This window comes from Coenobita brevimanus, chromosome 29 (genome assembly GCF_032717465.1).
Source record: "Coenobita brevimanus isolate Jiangsu-jjx chromosome 29, ASM3271746v2, whole genome shotgun sequence".
NCBI classification, from domain to species: domain Eukaryota; kingdom Metazoa; phylum Arthropoda; class Malacostraca; order Decapoda; family Coenobitidae; genus Coenobita; species Coenobita brevimanus.
This window is the reverse complement of record NC_136982.1, coordinates 31105830-31128147: the sequence shown is the minus strand read 5'-3', so window position 1 is coordinate 31128147 and position 22318 is coordinate 31105830. Positions and strand designations below refer to the sequence as shown.

Here is a 22318-nt window from a genome sequence, read left to right as displayed (position 1 = left end):
AATTGGGTACTGAAGGAATGCAAAGAACAACTGGCGGATAAAATTCACAGCTTAATTGTATGCTCACTGGAAGAGGGGAAAGTGCCAAAAGAATGGAAGAGGGCAAATGTGGTACCAATTTACAAGGGAGGAAACAGGGAAGAACCCCTGAATTATAGACCAGTGTCTCTAACCAGCATGGTCGCAAAATTGTGTGAGAGAATCCTGAAAGACAGATGGATAAAATATCTGGAAGAGATGAATATTTTGGCTGAATGTCAGTTTGGATTCAGAAGTGGAAGGTCATGTGTTTCAAACTTGTTGAGCTTTTACTCAAGAGCGATTGATGTGGTACAGGAGAGAGATGGTTGGGTGGATTGTGTGTACTTAGACTTAGAGAAGGCCTTTGACAAGGTACCTCATAAGAGACTAATGTGGAAACTAGAATATATAGGAGGACTAAAGGGAAACTTCTGGAATGGATGAGAGACTTTTTGAGAGACAGACAAATGAGGACAGTAATAAAGGAAAAGATGTCTGGATGGAGGGAAGTAACAAGTGGAGTCCCTCAAGGCTCAGTGTTGGCGCCAGTAATGTTCCTGATTTATGTAAATGATATGGTAGATGGAGTGAACAGTTATGCGAGTCTGTTTGCTGATGATGTAAAGATCTTGAGGAAGATAGAGGTTGAGGAGGATTGTAAAATACTGCAGGAGGATTTGGATAGGATACACAATTGGAGCCGGACGTGGGAAATGAAATTTAATGTAAAGAAATGTAAAATATTGGAAATGGGTAAAAGTACCAGGAGACCATCACTGAATTATTTTTTGGGTAATGAATTAATCACAAAAAGGAGAGAAGAGAAAGATTTGGGAGTGCTGGTCCAAGATAGTTTGTCACCAGAAAAGCACATTAACAAGATAGTTGGAGAGACTTATAAGCTCTTGACTAACATAAGAGTAGCATTTCATTATATGGATGAGGAAATGATGAAAAAATTGATAGTGGCCATGATCCGCCCCAGGTTAGAATATGCAGCGGTAGTGTGGTCCCCACACAAAAAGAAAGATATAAACAAGATTGAGAGAATACAAAGAACAGCAACCAAGATGGTCCCCAGTCTGACAGACCTGTCATACAGAGAGAGGCTGGAAAAACTGGATTTGCCTTCGTTAGAGGAAAGGAGAAAGAGGGGAGACATGATTGCGGTGTTCAGGACCATGGTGGGAGTAGATAAAATTGACAAAGAAGATCTGTTTGTATGGGATAAGAGAGAGCAACAAGAGGACATGGAATGAAATTGAAAAAGTCAAGCTGCTTGAAGGATATCAAGAAATATAGCTTTCCTTACAGAAGTATAGATTTATGGAATAGCCTGGACAAAGAGATCGTCCAGTCTAAAAACATAAACGAGTTTAAAGTTAAATTCGACTTATTGAGAAACAGCGACGGAAACCCACGAGCATAGTACATTCCGTGTATATCACAATTAGGTATATTCTTAAATATTTGGAACGACTTAGACAAAGAGGTGGTGCATGAGAAAAACATTCATGTGTGTAAAGGTAGACTTGATAAATGTGGATATGGAGACAGGACAACACGAGCATTGCTCAATTCCTGTATACTACAAATAGGTAAATACACACACACACACACACACACACACGTAGAGGGTTTCAACTGAGTAGGACGTGTGACATCGGCGCTCCGTACCGAACCAACACGGCCAGTGGCATTACCCAAATTAGTATCTTTGCATGAGTCAAGCTCTGTACTAGGTTAGACTAAATGATTTTTCATTATTAAAAGGAAAAAAATAATAAGTTTAAACAAGACTTGTTCAAACAGGAAAGAAAAACAAGACGAAAGAATATGCTGAGTCATCTGAGGATTGCTTAGACTACAACAACACGGGGATTGTAAGTATATACTTTAACTTTTAGTATTGCAAAATGGATACATTCCTTAGTAAAGCAAATTTGGAAAAGAAAAGGGATAAAAGTAAAAAGCAAAATGATGATTTCTACCAAGAACTGGTTGAAGTGGAGACTCACAATAGACTGGTTGAATGTGTAAACAAACTAGAAATGGCTTTCAAAAATGAAATTGATGAAATAAAGAAGCAGATGCACTTGCAAAAGGAAGAAATAGAAAAACTAGGAAGGGAGGCCAATAAGAAAGACACAACCATCAGTGAACTAACAGTGGAATTGAGTACACTAAGGAAGAAAATGAGTGAAATGGCAAGTACAGTAGTCAGTCACGAGAGTGTTATGGAAGAGTTCAAAAATGACACAGAGACAATTAGGCAAGTAAGCAGTCTTATTGACCAGAGCAGTGATATTGAGGAGAAGATAACACAGGTGAATGAAGCTGTGCAAAGCTACAAAAATGATGTGGAAACCACGTATGCTGAAATGGTGAAAGTAAACAAAGACTTAGAAACAAGGGTGGAGGAAAAAAGCATTAAAAAGGAAGTGAAAAGAATAATCCAAGACAATCCAAAGTTAGTCAGAGATTCAGTAGATATCAACAAATCTATAGTAATCACTGGTATAGAAGAGGAAGATGTAAAAAACAAGATCACAAGAGACAAAAAGGAGATGGCAAATGTAATGAACTTACTGAAGGAAGTATCAGAGGAAATCTGTAGTAAAGACATAGAGGAACATAAAAGGTTAGGGAAATATGAGAAAAGCAAGACAAGACCTCTAAAGGTGACTTTCCAGAGTGTAAACACTGTGGAAGAGATACTAAAAAATGCAAAGAATCTTATGGAAAAAGAGGAGTTCAAAAATGTATGGATAAAAAGATGCCTAACACAAGAGGAACTGGAATTACTGAAAGAGAAAAGGGAGGAAGCAGAAACAAAAAATGAGGGAAGATCAGAAGAGGAGAAGAAGAAATTTTTTTTACAAAGTAATAGGATTGCAGGTACGAAAGTGGTACACAAACAGGATGGAATAAAAAGGAGGAAGGTAGTAGAACCATGTCATGACAAGTATATAAACAAGATGATAAAGTTGATGTACTCAAATGTGGATGGAATGGTATCTAAATTACTAGAGATGAATGGTTAGGTCAGAGAAAATGAACCACAAATAATATTCCTAACTGAAACAAAATTAACACCAAGGATATCCAGTGACTTACTAAACTTAGAGGAATACAATATTTGGAGAAGAGACAGAAATTTTAAAAATGGAGGAGGAATTATAATATTAACTAAGAAAAATCTAAAAGTCAATGAAATAAAACTAGATATACCATCACAAGTAGAACTGATTGCAGTAGAGATTGACACATCTGAAGGTAAAGTAATTGTAGCCAATTTGTACATGCCACCCAGATCAAACACATGGGAAAGAGATGAATATGAGGACCTGGCAGAGAGTACAATTCAGAGTTTAAGATCATTACTACATAAAATGGAAGAGAAATCAGAAAGAATTATACTAACTGGGGATTTCAATACAAATATAAATTGGAATACTCTAGATATAATTAGCCAAGAAAGCTGTTGCGACCAAAAGCGCCTGGATCTCGTACAAGAGTTCTTCCTAACGCAGCATGTGAGTGAAACCACCAGAAAAAGAGGACTTGATGTACCTTCAGTGCTAGATCTAATATTTAGTAGGCCAGAAAATGATATTGACAGTTTAATATATCACCCTCCACTCGGCAAAAGCGATCATGCAGTACTAAATTATAACTTCAGGATAGCATATGACATAGTAAACAGCAATGACAGTTACAAAAAGAGGCTAAACTATAAAAAGGGAAATTATCAAGACCTAAAGAAGTATTTCTTAGAAGTTGATTGGGAAAATGAGCTTAGAGGACAAGATTTAAATGCTGTATATAAAAAGTTTGTGAATTTTATGAAATAGGAGTCCAGAAGTACATCCCACAGCACAAAGAAGCAGATAAGAAAATACAGAAATACAGAGGCGAGACAGAGTAAGGTGGAGCGGCCTGGGACTCTACTACAGGTGTACCGAGTTCAGTACTTATTTACTCCTAATTCTCCCTACGTGTCGTGGGGTTGGTTGAGGATTAGTGCCCCTCCCTGTAAAACAGTTAACTCTGAGCCCTTGGCCACCCTGTTTGGGATACATGGCATCCGGCAGTGAATGAATGAATGAAAAATGGTTCAATACAGAATGTAAAAAATCAAAAGAAAGAAGAGATTTGTTGTGGAATAGATACAGAAGACATAATAGTGAAAGGGCGTATAATAATTACAAACAGGCAAGAAACGATTATACAAGAATAAGGAGGGAAGCCCAAAAACAGTTTGAGGAGGATATAATAAATAAAAGTAGTGATCAACCAAAGCTATTTTACAGCTACATCAGAAGCAAAACCAAAGTAAAAGATATAATACAATCCATTACGGATGAGGGAATCACTTATACACAAGAGAAGGATATTTGTGAAGCACTAAATAAGAATTTCCAATTAGTTTTTACAGAAGAAAAAAAAATTTGAGAGGGACCATGTGGAACATGCATGTCCACACATACTACCAGATATACAAATAGCAGAAAAAGTAATACAGGAGGAGTTAAGTAGATTAGACAGGGGAAAAGCAAGTGGTCCTGATGAAATTTCATGTTGGGTACTACAAGAATGTGCAAAGGAGTTAAGTAAACCATTATTTTTAATTTTCAAGAAATCCTTGAGTCAAGGTAAACTACCTGATATTTGGAAAAAAGCAAATATTGTCCCCTTATTCAAGAAAGGAAATAGACAAAATCCACTCAACTACCGACCAGTATCACTGACCAGTGTTGTAAGCAAGGTATTAGAAAAGCTTATAAGAAAAGCTTGGGTAAATCATCTAGAAGAACACAGTATGATAACAGAAAGACAGTTTGGTTTCAGGAAAGGAAAATCATGTGTTACTAATCTGTTGAGCTACTATGACAGAGTAACAAACACAATACAGGAAAGGGAAGGATGGGTTGACAGTATCTATTTAGATTTCAAGAAAGCTATTGACACAGTACCACACCAAAGACTTTTATGGAAACTGTACCATCAAGGAGGAATTCGAGGCAAACTGTTTTGTTGGATGCAAGACTTTCTCATAAAAAGAGAAATAAGAACAGTACTAAGAGGAAACTACTCATCATGGAAGGAAGTGGCTAGTGGAGTACCATAGGGTTCAGTGCTGGCACCAATCATGTTTTTAGTGTATATAAATGATATAATCAGTAGGAGGTCCCTATGGCATTTGTACTCAAAATGATTGCATACCATGATGTGTCAGGCTTACATCCCATAGCCTGCTTCTGCTGACAGGAGATGTACATCGACTTGAGGAGCATTTTCCATTGCAAGGCTGTCTCATCCATGCTGAATATCGTCGAGCCGATGTAACCACCCTCATCTACAACAGCCTTTAGAAACTCATGGAAGTCTGAGGCTGCTGCTGTTTCAGCTGATGCCCTCTCGCCAGTCAGATTCACGTTTCTGATCCCCTTCCATTGGAGAAAACTTGCAAACCACCTGTAACTGGCAGAGAAGGGATTCTCAGAGGTGGTACCAAGATGTCTACAGGCAACACTGTGAAATAGCCTGGCCTTCATATGCAGTGTGTTGATCCATCAACTGCGATGTTGTATCTTGCCCTCCATTTTATGAACATCTCCAAACGCTTTCAGTCCAGATGAGAGCCTTGCTTCAGCATCTTACATGGCTGTCAACAGGTCCTGATCCATAGGCACGAACTCATGTCAAAATTTTTTCTTTGTTGCCATGGATGGGGCGTATCGTTGATTCGTTGAGTCCGTAGTGGTGGGCAGCTTTGGCTTTCTTCTCACCGCCGTCAGTCCTCCTTATTACATCTAACTTTTGGGTGTAAATTAACGTTGGCGTCTTCTTCTCCTTCCTCGAAAAAGTTGTAGGCTTTGGAGGGTTACGAGGGGTCATGGTAACAATGGGTAGGCGGAGGAAACTCAGGGGAAAATTTAAAAAAAATCCTCATAACCACACTGGAACCACACACTGTCAACAGAGAGGAGACGGTGCACTGAGCCAGGCGAGTGTTTGGGCGTCCTTCATGCTTGGCATGGGAGGGAAGTGCTGTGATTGGCGTATAGTAAGTGCTATGCTTGCATATGATTGGTTTAGTAATTGTCATGCGTGACTGCAATTGGTTAACGCCCGACTAGATGCATGGACGTGAGTTAATGGTGGTGCATATTATATTAGCCATTGGGAAAGCTTCACTTTTGAGGGTGCAACAGTGAATTTTGTATAATTTTTTTCAAATTACTGATATTCCAGGCTGTTGCATGATGTTGCCACGTATTATGAGTCCGCCGTGTAAGATCACGCAGTTTAGGAGATTCCACTGTACTTATTTCTTGCTTGAAACTACTTTCATGTCACTGTCTTATATCTCCTTTAGCCCAGCACAGTAGGCTGTACCCTTAGGAAATATATATGTACTGTAGTCCATTTGGGTCATGGAAAGTTGTCAGGAGGCAAATTTGGGTCTGGTGAGAGAAATGGTTAATTAAGTACTGTTGAGGCCCTTTTACAAAGATTCATGCACTCAGCCCTGGATCAACACATTAGTTGCATAGCATGAGGGTTCACTGCATCCCAAATGGATATCTGGGTTTTGTTCTTGCACATTGATAGTGTGAGTAGTTGGAGCAATGAGACTGCAGCTTGCCCATTGGCAAATAGACCATCTGATTCAGCAAAAATCCCATTAACTCAGATTAGTCCCTTCTAGACTTGTATTCCTTCTATAGGCAACTTTCTCGTATTTTGATATTATTATTTTTATGATAAGAGACTACTTCACTCAGGCAGGAAGTTCAGAGCCTTTATAAGAGTCCAACAAGTGGTAATCAACATTATTCTCTGCCATAAGATCAGATATATACTGTATTTTTGTCAGCGTTTAAGATCATAGACCAATTCTTTCTTCCCATTAGGTTCAGACCCCAAACTCTCACTGCCGGCAGGATAATCCGGGACTCTGAGCAAGGGGTGGCGCCAGATCTTCCCCAGAGCACTGTATCGGCCGTCCGTACTGCCCTCTCCAATAGACATGTTCAGATACATGAGCTCCAGGTTTGTCCTGAGAAGACAGTTCTTGAAGTAACTAAAATGTTGAAGATTACTGCATAGCTGTATTGGTGTATTAAAGGACAGCAATGCAGAGAATAATGTATTTCATATAGAAGTGCTGGAGTGGGGTGCCATCACGTGGTGGCATTGATATAGTGGCTTTGCAAACACTTCTTAACTCCCCTCTCTATCCTATGAAAGAGGGATGGTGGACAGCAGGAGAGGGGCAGTTGCAGCCCTAAGCCTACTTGGTTCTTGTTCAGATGAACTTGCATTGTTTTGCTAAAATGAAGTAAACCCTCTGTTAACTCATTATTTTTTAGCATGTTTATTAGCAGTGCAGGTGAAATTGTGACTCTTATACTATAAATGTGGTAAAAACACCCATAATGTTGGGCTGTATGATGTCACTTGGCTTGAACTAAGTGTGACACTACTCCATTTGAATGTAATTGCCTTCCATGTTTGTATTTCTCTGTGTATGCGTATGTGTATTGTCTGTTTTGTACTTCCCTAGTTGTAGTATACAGGATTTGAGCTAAGCTTTCGTTGTTTTGCCTCTGTATCTGTTTTAATTCGTTTTGGTTTTAAACACTCAGATGTTTTATACTCTCACCACCTTCTCTCAAACTGTTCTAGATATCTGTACCGAATTTTTTTGCATCACTGAGTCACCTACTTATTGATTCATATCTCTTGTCTTTCCTGTATCATTCACAACTAGATCCTCACCATCAACATTTTCCACCTCTCATATTCCTGCAAGCCTCCCTTCCTTGGGAAAGGGGGCAAGAATACTTCCTCATTATCCCTGCTTGTCATAAGAGGTGACTAAAGAGGGCCTGTTTGTCTCCAGTCTTTCTTTTCTCTCTGTCCTCTTTTATTTATCTGTCCTCACCCTCTTCATGACAGTTTCCTGTTTGTTCCCACCTTTATTTTCCCATTATGTCTATCACATCACCTGATAGTGGGGGCCTACCGGTGGTGTTGCCAGTCCCCGTCGTTTTGTCATCAAGGGCAGGACTGTTGTCCCCCCACGTGTTTGCCTTGCATGGTGTCCCATGATACTAGGAGACAGGAGTCCTTGAGGTTGAGCAATGCTTCAGGATGTGCCATGCAGCTAGCAACACACTCTTTGGTCCCTTATTCTGGCTAGATGGGCGGCTTGGTTGGGCCCAACTAGGTCAGTCGGCTGGTCACTTGCTGGTTAGGGTCAACTTGGCACTGGGGGACCTGGTGGCTCCTATTCTCCTGGAGTCACCCTTGTCCGAGTCCCCCAGTGGTTACCTGTATATACTTCTTCACTACCTCTGGGGTCGCCAGTGGTTATCCCTGGCATCTGACCTCCCCTTGTTGGGCTCCATGGTGGGTGGAGGGGTAAGAGAATGAAGCTTTTTCATGCGTTCACGACTTTCATTAACATTAACTTTGTTGATGACTCGGAATCCATCCCTGGTCTATCTCAGATCACGATTCCTTATTGCCGCTGCCCAGTCTCCACTTCGCCATTCAAATTCTACCATTACCCATGCCTCTGCATCCTCTGCTGTCAGTGTTTCTTCATCTTTGCACTGATCTCGTTCCTCTAACACTTCCATGGTTCTGTCTACTTGCCTTCCTCCCTCATCTGTAGTCTTTGGTTCCTTTTATACCCATGCTTCAGTTCCCTCTTCTTCCCCCACATGTATAACTACTTCTGTCTCAACAGCTCCTTCCTTTCGTCCCCAGTCAGCTCTCTCCTCTATCATTCCTGCTCCCTCCTTTGCTTCATTGTTTGGCCCAAAAACCTGGACAAAATTCTTCAGCATCTCGGCCAGTTCTCCTCTCTCTTCAGATGAATTCCTGTTTCAGCTACAGCTACTCCACCGCGTTGATCCTGATGTAGTCTTCCACTCCCAGTTCGATGGGTCTTGACTAGTTATGGTCCAGATCCCTGAGCAAGCTGCAACCATGTCCAGAGTTGTTGATCAGACAGGGGGCTCTATCCCCATCCAGCAAGATAAACTCCATAATTCTTGTCCTGATACAGTCATTTCGTCATCTTCTGTCAAGCTTGAGGATAGATCTGTTATTGAATGCTCCCCCATCATTTCTACCATCCTCAGTGGACAAGGTTGCCAAGTACAAGGTGTGATGTGTTACACTGTTCCCTTTTCGTGCCATCCCTGACACACTAGTAGTAGCAGTAGTTGTTCCTTAGGCAGTCTGGCCGAACAGCCCCGAGTCCCTAAGGAAGGCCATGGCCGTGACCTGGCTTTCTCACAGAGCTCTCAAGGAGTGTATGTCATGTTGTTGGCATAGGTGGCTGTGTGCAATGCAGTCTTCCATAATGTGCTTAATAGTATGGGGTGCTGTGTCGCATTCTGGAGGTGCATCAGTGATGGGGTCGTCCAGCCTCTTCTGGTAACTTAAGAGGGCTGGATGATGCCCACATCTCAGCCTGGCCAGGTGGACCCTGTCTTCACAAGGGAGATAGGATTCGGAGGGGTGGATATCAGGAGGCCGTGCATGCAGCTGTGTGTTGCCTTTAAGTGACTAAATGGAGCGGTGAGTGATTTGGGTGTGGATATGCTTCTGGAAGCTGGTCTGAGCCAGGCAAAGGGGCTGAGATGACAGTATTTGTGTGATATTGTGTGTTGGGTGTTTTGATGTTCCTTGGTGTGTGTGGATGTGCTGTCATGTAGTGTAATGGATGTTGTGGGTTTGTGGAGGCTGCGGCAAGAATTTGGGTGCCTCTCATATCTAGGTGATCCTTGACCTTGAGGACTTTGGTTTCTTGATGTAGGTGGTCTGTGGGTATAGTAGCTGTGCAGCCTGTGATTATTTTTAGGGCCTTGTTCTGTATGGTCTGTAGAGTGTTGTGGTGTGTTTTAGTGAGGTTAGAAGCCCAAGCAGGGCTTGCATAATTCATCACTGAACGTATATATTGTTTGTATACTGTGGTGGTTGTTTCTTTGTTTTGTCCAAATGTTGTGTGGGTAAGTGACTCAGGGCATTGGGTCCTGGTGCTATTTTATTTTTAATGTTTGTGATGTGTTTTTTAAAAGACATTGATGTACTGTATGTTACACCAAGGATTTTTGGGGGGGGGTAGGGGAGTGTTGTTTATGGTGTGGTGTGAAATGTGACTGTGTTCTGCTGTCCAGTTTGTGAGAAGGGTCACTGTGATTTTGGCTGGGGCTATTTTGAGCCTGTTTGTGGTGAACCATTCGTGTAGTGTGTCGAGGTAATGTTAGAGGATGTGTGCAGCTATGTTTGCATTTTGGTGTGTACATGAGAGTGTTATATCATCTGCACAGGAAGCTATGTGTATCTGTGGTTTGCGGGGTGTGGGTATGTCATTCATGTATAGGTTAAAGAGTGTAGGGGACAAAACAGATCCTTGGGGGATGCCATTTGTGAAGTTTCTGATGTTAGAAGACTGACCGGCAAATGTTCATTCCGTGTCCTCTTGTTGCTCTCTTATCCCATAAAAACAGATCTTCTCAGTCAGTTTATCTACTCTCACCATGGTCCTGAACACTGCAATCAGGACTTGGAGTGGTGGCGTCTTCGCCGTGGGTCTACCCCCCGGAGGCTGTCAAAGAGAAGAGCAGGACAGCATGGGGGCCAAACCACCGCAAACCCCCCCGGCCCCTCATGGGGCTCGAGTACCTGGGAGTGGCTTCGGTCGCCCGGGCAAGTACCACATCTCCCAAAACAACACACACAACAACACCGTTTTTTCTGCACCGAGAAATGACTCCCCGGCTGTCATTTCTCGACGACTTCTTCTAGCCGGGGACATTGAGAGCAATCCAGGACCCACCAACAAATACATATGTCCAACATGCTCAAAACCTATCATGTCGAGCCGACAGACAAAGGGTTCAGTTCAATGCAACTCCTGCAAGAACTGGACCCCTTACACTTGCACAGCACTTGAATCCAGGAAACATTACACAAACACCTGGACCTGCTCCTTATGCTCCTTCCCCCCACCCATCAACCCCCCTTCCAATCCTACTCCTACTTCCTTCACACCTCCACAGCCAAATCCACGGACCCTTCCCACACCATCCAGTCCCCCAACTCCTCCCATTCCAACCCATCCTAATCCATCTCAACCCTTACCTCCATCACAACCTCCTCCTACCCCTTCCTCTCCACCCACACCACCTCCCACCCGTGCTGGAGCAGCCGACACACATCGCACACACAACATAAACATCCTTCAGTTAAACATAGATGGCATAAACACCAATACATGAACTCACACAATTCATCAAACAACAGAACATACACATTGCCATCTTACAAGAAACAAAACTACACAGAGCACAGAAAACACCAACATTTCATAACTTCACCACCATTCGACAAGACCGGGCTGATGGCGGTGGCGGTGGACTCATCACCCTGGTACACAAATCCATCAACTTTGCAGATACCAGTGCACACACAAAGTCACTTCTCCCCCCACATGACACCACAACAGAAATACAGTCAATTAAAATACGCACTGGTAACAAATCACACATAACAATTGCTAACACAAACATTCCCCCCCAGTCGTCCCCCACAGTACCACACAGTTACTCTCCACAGGTACACTACATCACTAACATACCCAAGATCATCCTGGGTGGTGATTTCAACGCCAAGTCATCGGCCTGGCATGTCAACAACCCTGACATAGACAGAGGGCTGGTACTACAATTCTAGACAGATCATCTTTTCATACTAAACAGTCTAGACCAACATACCCATATCCCACACCAAGCCCTCTTCCTCCCATCATCTCCAGACATCACCTTCTGCTCCCCAAACCTCGCTCCCACTACATCATGGAGAGTGGTCAAAACCCTAGGTTCTGATCACCTCCCAATCATCATCACTACCAAAACCAGAATCACCCCAGCTGGCCATAAACACACACACACTAATTATAAGAGAGCCAACTGGGAGGCTTTTGTAACTGAAACAGAACAACATTTCGAAACACTAAACAGTACACCCATCACAAACATCAACACCGCTGTGCACACTTTCAATACAATCGTATAAAACGCAGACAAAAGACACATTCCTAGAGGCAACAGAAAGAGAGACAACCCCAATTTCACACCAGAAATTCAAGGCCTCATCAGACAACGGGACACACTGCGACACTCCCCAACACCCCATACACAAGACACCATACAACAAATTCAAGAACTCAACACTGAGATAAATAGTAAAATATCAGAACAGCAAACACCAAACTGGAAAAATTACCTCCAAACACTTGACCACAAAACAAACATCAGCAAACTTTACAAAACACTAAACAGCATCACACTTTCCAACAGCAGCACCACACAATCACATGTTGCCATCACAACAACAGACACCATACCCTCAAACAAACAACAAGCAAACACTCTTATCAATCACTTTTCAAAAGTCAGCCATCTAACCCCCCATCCGGAAGACCGACGTATCATCAGACGTAAGAGACAGTTCCCCACAGACCCAGACTACGCACCTTTCACTTACAACCAGACGAAGCACATCATTAACAACCTCAAGCACTCAACTGCCTGTGGACCAGACAACATAAGCAACATTCACCTTAACACCTAGGACCACAAGGCATACAAGCACTCACCAACATATCAAACTACAGCTCCTCACACAACATAATACCCAACATCTGGAAGCATGGCAGTATCATCACTATCCCTAAACCCAACAAAGACCCCACGTTATCCTCCTCACATCGCCCCATCACACTCCTCTGCACCCCCTCTAAAGTCACCGAACGACTGATACTACAACTAGTCACACCTCACATTCCCCTAGCCCAGTCACAACATGGCTTTAGGCCACTACACTCCACAAACACCCTTCTTACAGACCTTGCACAGAGAGTTTTCGATGGCATAAATTCAGCTAGGCTACCACACAGAACACTCGTAGTCACACTAGACATTAGCAAAGCTTTTGATGCCATCCCCCACCACAATCTCACAAACAAAATACTCAACACAAACATGCACAATAACACAAAAAGATGGCTTTCAAACTACTTAGCAGGCAGATGTGCACATGTAACATTTGCCAGTCAGTCTTCTAACATCAGAAACTTCACAAACGGCGTCCCCCAAGGATCTGTTTTGCCCTCTACACTCTTTAATCTATACATGCACGACGTACCCACACCCCACACACCACAGATACACATAGCTTCCTATGCAGATGATATAACACTTACATGTACATACCAAAATGCAAACACAGCTGCACACACCATTCAACTTCACCTCAACACACTACACGAATGGTTCACCACAAACAGACTCAAAATATCCCCAGCCAAATCTACAGTGACTCTTCTCACAAACTGGACAGCAGAACACAGTCACATCCCACACCTCACCATAAACAACACTCACCTACCACACACACACACACACACACACACACACACACACACACACACACACACACACACACACACACACAAAATCCTTGGTGTAACATACAATACATCAATGTCATTTAAACAACACATCACAAACATTAAAAATAAAATAACACCAAGACTCAATGCTTTGAGGTCACTTACCCATACAACATTCGGACACAACAAAGAAACCACCACCACGGTATACAAACAATACATATGTTCAGTGATGAATTATGCAAGCCCAACCTGGGCTTCTAACTTGACCAAAACACACTACAACACTCTACAGACCATACAGAACAAGGCCCTAAAAATAATCTCAGGCTGCACAGCTAGTACACCCACAGACCACCTACATCAAGAAACCAAAGTCCTCAAAGTCAAGGATCACCTAGATATGAGAGGCACCCAGTTTCTTGCTGCAGCCTCCACAAACCCACAACATCCACTGTGGTACATGGCAGCACATCCACCCACACCAAGGAACATCAAAACAACACCCAGCACACGATACCATACACAAATACTGTCATCTCTCCCCCCTCCCCCACCTCAGACCAGCTTCCAGAAGCATATCCACACTCAGATCACTCGCCGCTCCATTCAGTCACTTAAAGACAACACACAGCTGCATGCATGGCCTCCTGACATCCACCCTTCTGAATCCTATCTTCCTCATGAGGACAGGGTCCACCTGGCCAGGCTGAGATGTGGGCACCATCCAGCCCTCTTAAGCTACCAGAAGAGGCTGGATGACTCTGTCGCTGATGCCTGTCCAGGATGCAACACAGCATCCCATACTGTTAAGCACATTATGGAAGACTGCATTGCACACAATCACCTATGCCAACAACACAACATACACTCTTTGAGAGCTCTGTGGGAAAGCCCGGTCTCGGCCATGGCCTTCCTAAGGGACTTTGGGCTGTTCGGCCAGACTGCCTAGGGAACAATTACTACTACTACACTGCAATCATGTCTCCCCTCTTTCTCCTTTCCTCGAAGGAAGGCAAATCCAGCTTTTCCAACCTCTCTTTGTATGACAGATCTGCCAGACTGGGGACCATCTTGGTTGCTGTTCTTTGTATTCTTTCAATCTTTTTTATATCTTTTTTTTTTTGTGTGCATATTCTAACCTGGGGCGGATCATGGCCACTATCAATTTTTTCATCATCTCCTCATCCATATAATGAAATGCTACTCTTATGTTAGTCAAGAGTTTATAAGTCTCTCTGACTATCTTGTTAATGTGTTTTTCAGGTGACAAACTATCTTGGACCAGCACTCCCAAATCTTTCTCTTCTCTCATTTTTGTGATTAATTCATTACCCAACAAATAATTCAATGATGGCCTCCTGGTACTTTTACCCATTTCCAATATTTTACATTTCTTTACATTAAATTTCATTTCCCACATCCTGCTTCAATCATGTATCCTATCCAGATCCTCATGCAGCATTTTACAATCCTCCTCAACCTCTACCTTCCTCAAGATCTTTACATCATCAGCAAACAGAGTTGCATAACTGTTCACTCCATCTACCATATCATTTACGTAAATCAGGAACATTACTGACGCCAACACCAAGCCTTGAGGGGCTCCACTTGTTACTTCCCTCCATCCAGACATCCTATCCTTTATTACTGTCCTCATTTGTTTGTCTCACAAAAAGTCTCTCATCCATTCCAGGAGTTTCCCCTTCAGTCCTCCTATATATTCTAGTTTCCACATTAGTCTCTTATGAGGTACCTTGTCAAAGGCCTTCTCTAAGTCTAAGTACACACAATCCACCCAACCATTTCTCTCCTGTACCACGTCAATTGCTCTTGAGTAAAAGCTCAACAAGTTAGAAACAGAAGACCTTCCACTTCTGAATCCAAACTAACATTCGGCCAAAATATTCATCTCTTCTAGATATTTTATCCATCTGTCTTTCAGGATTCTCTCACACAATTTTGTGACCATGCAGGTTAGAGAAACTTGTCTATAATTCAGGGGTTCTTCCCTGTTTGCTCCCTTATAAATTGGTACCACATTTGCCCTCTTCCATTCTTGAGGCACTTTCCCCTCTTCCAGCGAACACACGATTAAACTGTGAATTTTATCCGCCAGTTGTTCTCTCCATTCCTTCAGTATCCAATTAGAAGTTCCATCAGGGCCTGGGGCTTTCCTTACATCTTGAGTTTCCAGTAATTTATACACTTCCTGTACCTCTACTTTTATATCATTTATCACCGGTACATTTCTAATCACTCTCTCCCTTTCCACAAACTCTTTTTCATTAGTGAAAACTGATTGGAAACATTTGTTCATTATTTCAGCTTGCATTGTTGCATCTTTATAGACCTCTCCTTTTACTTTCAGTTTTGTGTTTCCTTCCTTTTGTTTCAGTTTGCCATTAACAAATCTATGAAACAGTTTGGGTTCATCCTTGCATTTGTCTATTATGCCTTTTACAAAATTCCTTTCTTCTTCTCTATGTATTCTTGTGTATTCATTTCTAGTTCTTTTATATTCTTCCTTTGTTCTGTTGGTACCTCTCTTTCTCCAGTTGTTCCACGCCTTATCTCTTTTTTTTTTGCTATCATACACCTTCTATTAAACCACTCCTTTTTCCTGTTTTCTATCTATCTTACTCTTGGTACAAATTTTTCCACTCCCAAATTATAGAGGTCTAGAAAGATATCCCACTTCCTCTGTATCTCTCTTGTTTCTCTGAATTTTCTCCAATCAGCATTTTCAAAAAATTTTCTCAATCCTGTAAAATTTGCTTTCCCGAAGTTGTATCTTCCCTGTCTATGAAGCTCGTCTCTTGGCTCGACTTTCCCTATTATCATCTGGAACTCAGTGACCACATGATCACTTTTTCCTATAGGACAGAAATATTTCAGTGATTCTAGTACATCGGGCTCTTTGGTAAACAGTAATTCTAACCTTGCTGGTGTGTCCTCACCTCGGAACCGTGTCTCTTCTTTGACCCATTGCGTCATCACATTATTCATTATTATATTTAATAATATAGTGCCCCACAAATCCTTGCTGCCTCCTGAGTCCCATTCCTCCCAGTTCACCTCTTTACAGTTAAAGTCACCCACCAAAATTGTATTGTTGCTTTTCTCAATTATTTTTTGTAAATAACTAACCATATCTGACAACATCTCCTGGTATTCGTCATCATTCCATGCTCTCGTCTTAGGGGGAACATACATTACTGCCATATCTCTCTTAACATTCTCTCCAGTTTCTAATTTCATATATTTCACTTCAGCCCTGCCCTCTCCCATTTCCACAGTATCTGCATTTATGTTGTTCTTCACTGCTATCATCACTCCTACTCCGGTTTTTTTCTTTTCTGTCTCTTCTCCACAGTTTGTATTTACCATCTCCTAAATGAACATCAATATCTTTTTTTAATTTAGCCTCTACAAAGCACATGACATCAAGTTCATGTTCTTTCAAGAAATCGTTAATTTCGAGCCTTGCCTGTATTAAACCATCAACAGTAGTATATATCACCTTCAAATTATTTTTGATGTTTTTTTTACCCTCTTCACTCCTTCTTTCCATCAGTACCACTTCCTCAATTTCTGATCTTTCGTAGCCATCTCCCTTAGTTTCCTTCACTTCTATTTCCTTACATATCACTTCCTTACCTTCATGTCCATGACTCTCCAAAAATAAGTATTACATGCTTCCTCTGTCCTCTTATCATTTTTTTCCTGTGCTTGTTCCTTCAATTATTTGAAAACTTCTCTTTCTTCATCATTCAAATCTTTTCTTATTATAATATTTTCTATCCCTGCCTCTTTGCTTAATTTCCTGGTCACTTTAAGTATATCATTTACTACACTTTCTGATGACAACTTGACTCTCATTGGTCTTGTTTCCCCTTTCTTATATTATAAGGCCCCATGCTCCTTACTTCCTCAATTTCTTTTACCCACTTGTCTCCCTCGGGATCAATCTTACCTAATATTCCTCTCACCAGGTTCGTGTCTCTTTCAAGTCTCACGGATCTAACCTTTTCTTCCTCCTCCCTGTTTCCAAATATTACCACGCATCTGTACCTTTCTACAGTTTCTCTCACTATTTTCTCTTTGTTCTTCAGTATTTTCACAACATTTTCTTCCATTTTGTTCTTGTTCATTTCCCTTTCTTCCTGGATGATTAAAGCCGACCACTTCTTTCTGTTCTTTTTCTGCGTGTGCCCACTTTGCCTTATGCTCTTCTAATACACTACTCATGTTCTCCGTTTTATTAGTACTCTCTTTTAGTTTTCTCCTCAATTTGATATTTTCATGCTTCTAATTTCTGATCTCCTCATTCGCCGTCTCATTGGACTGGATCAGACTCTGTATAGTAATCTCCGTATTCTCAGACACGTCCTTTAACACTAGATTCTCTCCACTTTCTTTTCAAGGTCACTAATCCTCATATTCAATGTTTTAACCAGATCCTTGATATTAGTATTTCTATCAAATCTTGGAAATTCGAGTCCCTCAATGTTTACATTATCAGCCATGTTTGAGGTTGGTTATTGTACTAAAAACATCTGTTACCGAAAATTTTACACTCATGTATACTCTTGCCAATAAATCTCTCTTTTTGGTAGTCTGTATTTACTTACAGTATTTTAAACTTAAAACAAGACCATAGGAGACCGGACCAACATAGTTCCTGAAAACTACTTAAGGTTTGCAGCGGTGGCTGGGCCTGGGCTTGAAAGCAGTCAAGAGACGTCCGTTCATTGTGGCTGTTCCCTGTGTGTGTGTGTGTGTGTGTGTGTATGTAAATAATGTAATTTTTTGCCTGATCCATTAAGCGCCTGACCTTTGAAGTTTTTAAAAATTTAATTTAACTTTTTTTTCCTTACAGCTAAAATTAACATCATCTAAAGACCAGCTGAATTCACTAAGAAAACAGTATGAGAGTGCAGAGGCATCACAGCGGTCCCTGGAGTCAACCATTGCTGAGCTACGGGATGAACTGGAGGCAGTGGGACGGCAGAGGGAGGAGGTGGCCAGGGAAAAGGAGCGCCTTACAGAGGACCTAGATGCTGTCATGGCAGAGAAGTCCAGCTTAGAGAAGACCAGACTCTCACTGAAGGCACAGGTTAGTTATGAGACAAGTGGATCTTAGGTGTGGCCTGTTTTTTAATGGTATACAGGAATAATAAAAGTTACTAGTGGTAGTTAGGGGAGGTGCTCACCATCCACTCACTCGATGTAGTGCTGCTTTCAGGTGACTACCCTTTCCTCTCTTCCTTCCTTCTTTCCTTCCTTCCACTTTTGTCCATCTTTCCTTCTTTCTTTCCTCTTCCTTCTGTCTGCAGGTCACTCTGCACTAAGTGACAAGCCAATTGTTTTCCAGGAAACCATTTTCTGCGCTGGGTGATAACCATATAGCTAAACTACGGCTCATGGTGGTTTAGTGGGTAATTAAGGCACTCCAACCGGATTGAGCATGTGTCAGATTATATCCAAGGGGTGGTTGGGGTTTATTGCACACGTAATGCCACTCAGGGATGAGTGAGGCTGGTCACTCTTATCTTAAGTGTCAGGACCAACTTGCCTAGCTCAGGGCTCCTGCGCACCTCATAGGGCAACACAGGATTAGATGATATATGTATGTATGTACTTTATTTTTCTTTACATATGATTTGTATGGGAATAATGCAGTAATAACTACTACAGGGCAAGAAAGTGTACCAAAGAAATTAGATTTAATGCCGAGAGGAATGGAAGACTATGTTACGAAATCAGATGAATGAATTCTAGGTAGAGAAAATGTCTCTGCCATTAACCCCTTAACCGCGGGGCATCACTTTCGTGATGCTTGGGCGCAATGGATCATACCGCGGGGCGTCACTTTTGTGATTCTGTGTTATTTTGAATTCTCCCAGGCTTTCAAGTGGTGGCTTGTACCATCTATCAGTACTACCAGTGTCCAGCAATAGTCAGCGCTCCTAATGTCATCTGTACTCCCATCCATTGTTGACAATGTAGCCATTTTTCACCGTTCTTGACTCCCCTCCCTACCTCCCCTCCATTACCCTCTCCTCTCGCCTGCCCGGCCACGCTGCGCTAAGCAAATCTTCCCCAGAATTTTCCACTGATGTGATCCATTGAAATAAGCCTTATGCCCTATTCTTATACAAAAATAATATATACAAAAAAGAAATAAGGTAAGTGATAGTGCCATAAACTTGGAATTGGCTAATTATCACCTGACAACACCTCATGTGCATTCATTCGCTAATTTTCCCAGGTAATTTCCCCTTGAAATTTGTCGTATAATCTATTCTCATAATAAAAATATATATAAGAAAGGACAGGAGAAGCCTAAGTGATATTTACATTCACCTGGGACTCCCTAATTTTTTATGTATTGTCGAGATTTCTTACCAATCATTTCGTAGCATATGAATTAGCAGCTGTCACCCTACTGACATTGTCAACCCTTGGCTGCCCATATATGCCGTGTCATTCAGTTCCTTGTCGTCCTCTGAGGTGAAACCATGTCGCACTTGCGCCTCGCCATTTCTGCCGCTTCTGTGCCCATTGCAAAGGGCCCTGTGCCCTCTACCCCTAGAAAAACTCGTGTGGGAAGCAGTAAAGGACTAAGTGACTCAGAAGTGGAATGTGAACTGGCAGAATTGTCTATGATAATGATGGATAGTGACATTGATCCTTCGGGTGAATCATGTGATGAGCCTGGGGAGGAAATTGTGACAGAAACTCCGAGTATGAGTGATTCAGTGTCCGAAGTTATCCCTAGCTCCAAGAGAAAGGAGCCTTTAGTACAGCAAGGGAAGGAATTTGGGAAGGGAGTGAAGATGAGGCGGGTTAGCCCCGGAACAATGGCCCCGCGTGACCCAGCCTGCCATGAGTCCCGAGGTGAATCACCTCCCCGCTCTCCGAGCCCCATTTCACTAATTTCTTCCTCCTCTTCAGCGGAATTTTCTCCTGAGTCTTCGTCGTCGGAGTCTCCACCAGCACCTACAGTGAAGGCAGGCCGTAGGGGAATAGGTAAATCCCTGACTCGTAAAAGTAGAGTAGCAACTAGAGTAAGGGCTGCTAGTGCTGCACGGCAACCTAAGGTCAGTCAGAGTGACCTTGAAACAGCCCAGTCTGCCTCACAGCCACCCTCCACCCTCACCCACCCTACACTGCCATGACAGGAAACCCTGGACGCCTTCGTGTGGACGGAAGGTTCCGATTTCGTCCCTGAACAACTCCATTTTTACGAGAGTTCCTCAGGGATACAGCCTGCCTTCACTCTTGACGAGGATGCTGAGTGTGTGGCCTTCCTCGATGATGAAGTCAAACAGCACGTATGTGATGAGACAAACAGGTATGAGTCACAACGTGCTGCAAGTGGTGCAGGTGCAGCGAAGATGCAACAGTGGTCCGTGCTTGGAGTGCAGGAGCTGTATGTGTTCTTCGCGTTCATGTTTCTCATGCCACATTCAAAGAAGCATGAGTTGGAAGTTTACTGGTCCATGGACCCCTTACTACCCTCACCCACCTTCAATAAGTACATGGCCAGAGATCGCTTCCGGAACATCGTGGGAAATCTGCACTTCACCAACAACGATGTACCTTCCCAGACTGACCCACTCTGGAAGATCCGGGAGATTCTGAGCAGAATGAAGGATAAATTTATGTCATTCTTCCATCCATTTCAGAAGGTTGTCATAGACGAATCCTTGGTTTTGTTCAGAGGACGTCTTAGGTTTGTACAGTACATTCCAAGCAAACGTCATTGCTTTGGAATCAAGTTCTTTGTACTGTTCGACTGTAAGACGGGGTACATCCTTGACTTCGTCATCTGTTCATCCAGCACTGATGATCTGGACAAAACACACACTCTTGGCTTCTCAGGCTGTGTAGGGAAAGTGTCTTCTTGAAAGGTATTTTGGTGGGAATCACATGCTGTATACTGACAACTACTATACAGCACCGAAACTTGCTAAATACCTTTCAGAGCACGGCATTGGCTTCTGTGGCACTGTGAAGAGCAATCGTGCCAACTTCCCCAAATTCCCCAAGGCAGGAAACTCACAGCGAGGAGAACTGCACATACGCAAGTCTGAGAAGGTGCTGGCAATACGGTGGCATGACAAGAGGGTTGTGCACATGCTCACCACTGTACACAAGGGGAACTGAAAGACAGTGGGAAGGTCGACCGTAGGACAGGCGAACCTGTGAGGAAACCTGATGCTGTCATCGACTATAATATCAACATGCGGCTGGTGGACAAGTCCGACATAATGATTGGAGAGATCGACTGCCTCAGGAAGAATACAATACTAGGTGATACAGGAAAGTTTTTCTGCATCTCATTGACATGACGATGCTGAACGCCTTCATCCTGTACAAGATGAAGGTAAAGCCACCCAAGTCCTTCACCCTGAGGTTGTTCGCCAGGACTTGTGTTCAGCAGCTGCTTGAGAGATATGGTAGGGTGACAGGAGCAGCTCCAAGGAGCCATTCTGTTAGACTTCCTGACAGATTTGAGCAGAGGGCATACATGGATCTTCAAAGACTGGTGCAAATGCCTGCCGCAACGAAGAGGAAGGCTGTGATCCGCAGGTGCCAGGTGTGTGCACATACCACCAGACTCACACCTGAGCACAATCGCACCTCTTGGCAGTGCGCTGAGTGCCAGGTTCCCCTCTGCATAACCTGCTTCTTTGATTACCACAGCCTGAAGCAGTTCTAAAAGTGCAAGTGGAAAATGTAAAAAATGTGTAAATAGCGAGTGAAAGCAATGAATGTAAATATGATCGAACAGTGTAATATAGTTTT

At 42.6% G+C, this 22318-nt stretch overlaps 1 protein-coding gene across 4 annotated transcripts in view; it reads left to right on the top strand.

Moving 5' to 3' along the window:
- Positions 1 to 22318, top strand: part of LOC145395050 (uncharacterized) — a 1083039-nt gene that overhangs the window by 416799 nt on the left and 643922 nt on the right. For 3 of the 4 annotated variants that reach the window (XM_080268801.1, XM_080268803.1, XM_080268800.1), the window contains exons 12-13: positions 6942 to 7080; positions 18384 to 18620. In XM_080268801.1, the coding sequence (XP_080124927.1) occupies positions 6942 to 7080; positions 18384 to 18620 (376 nt within the window). The remainder of the gene's footprint in view (positions 1 to 6941; positions 7081 to 18383; positions 18621 to 22318) is intronic. The other variant, XM_080268802.1, reaches the window with a different exon arrangement.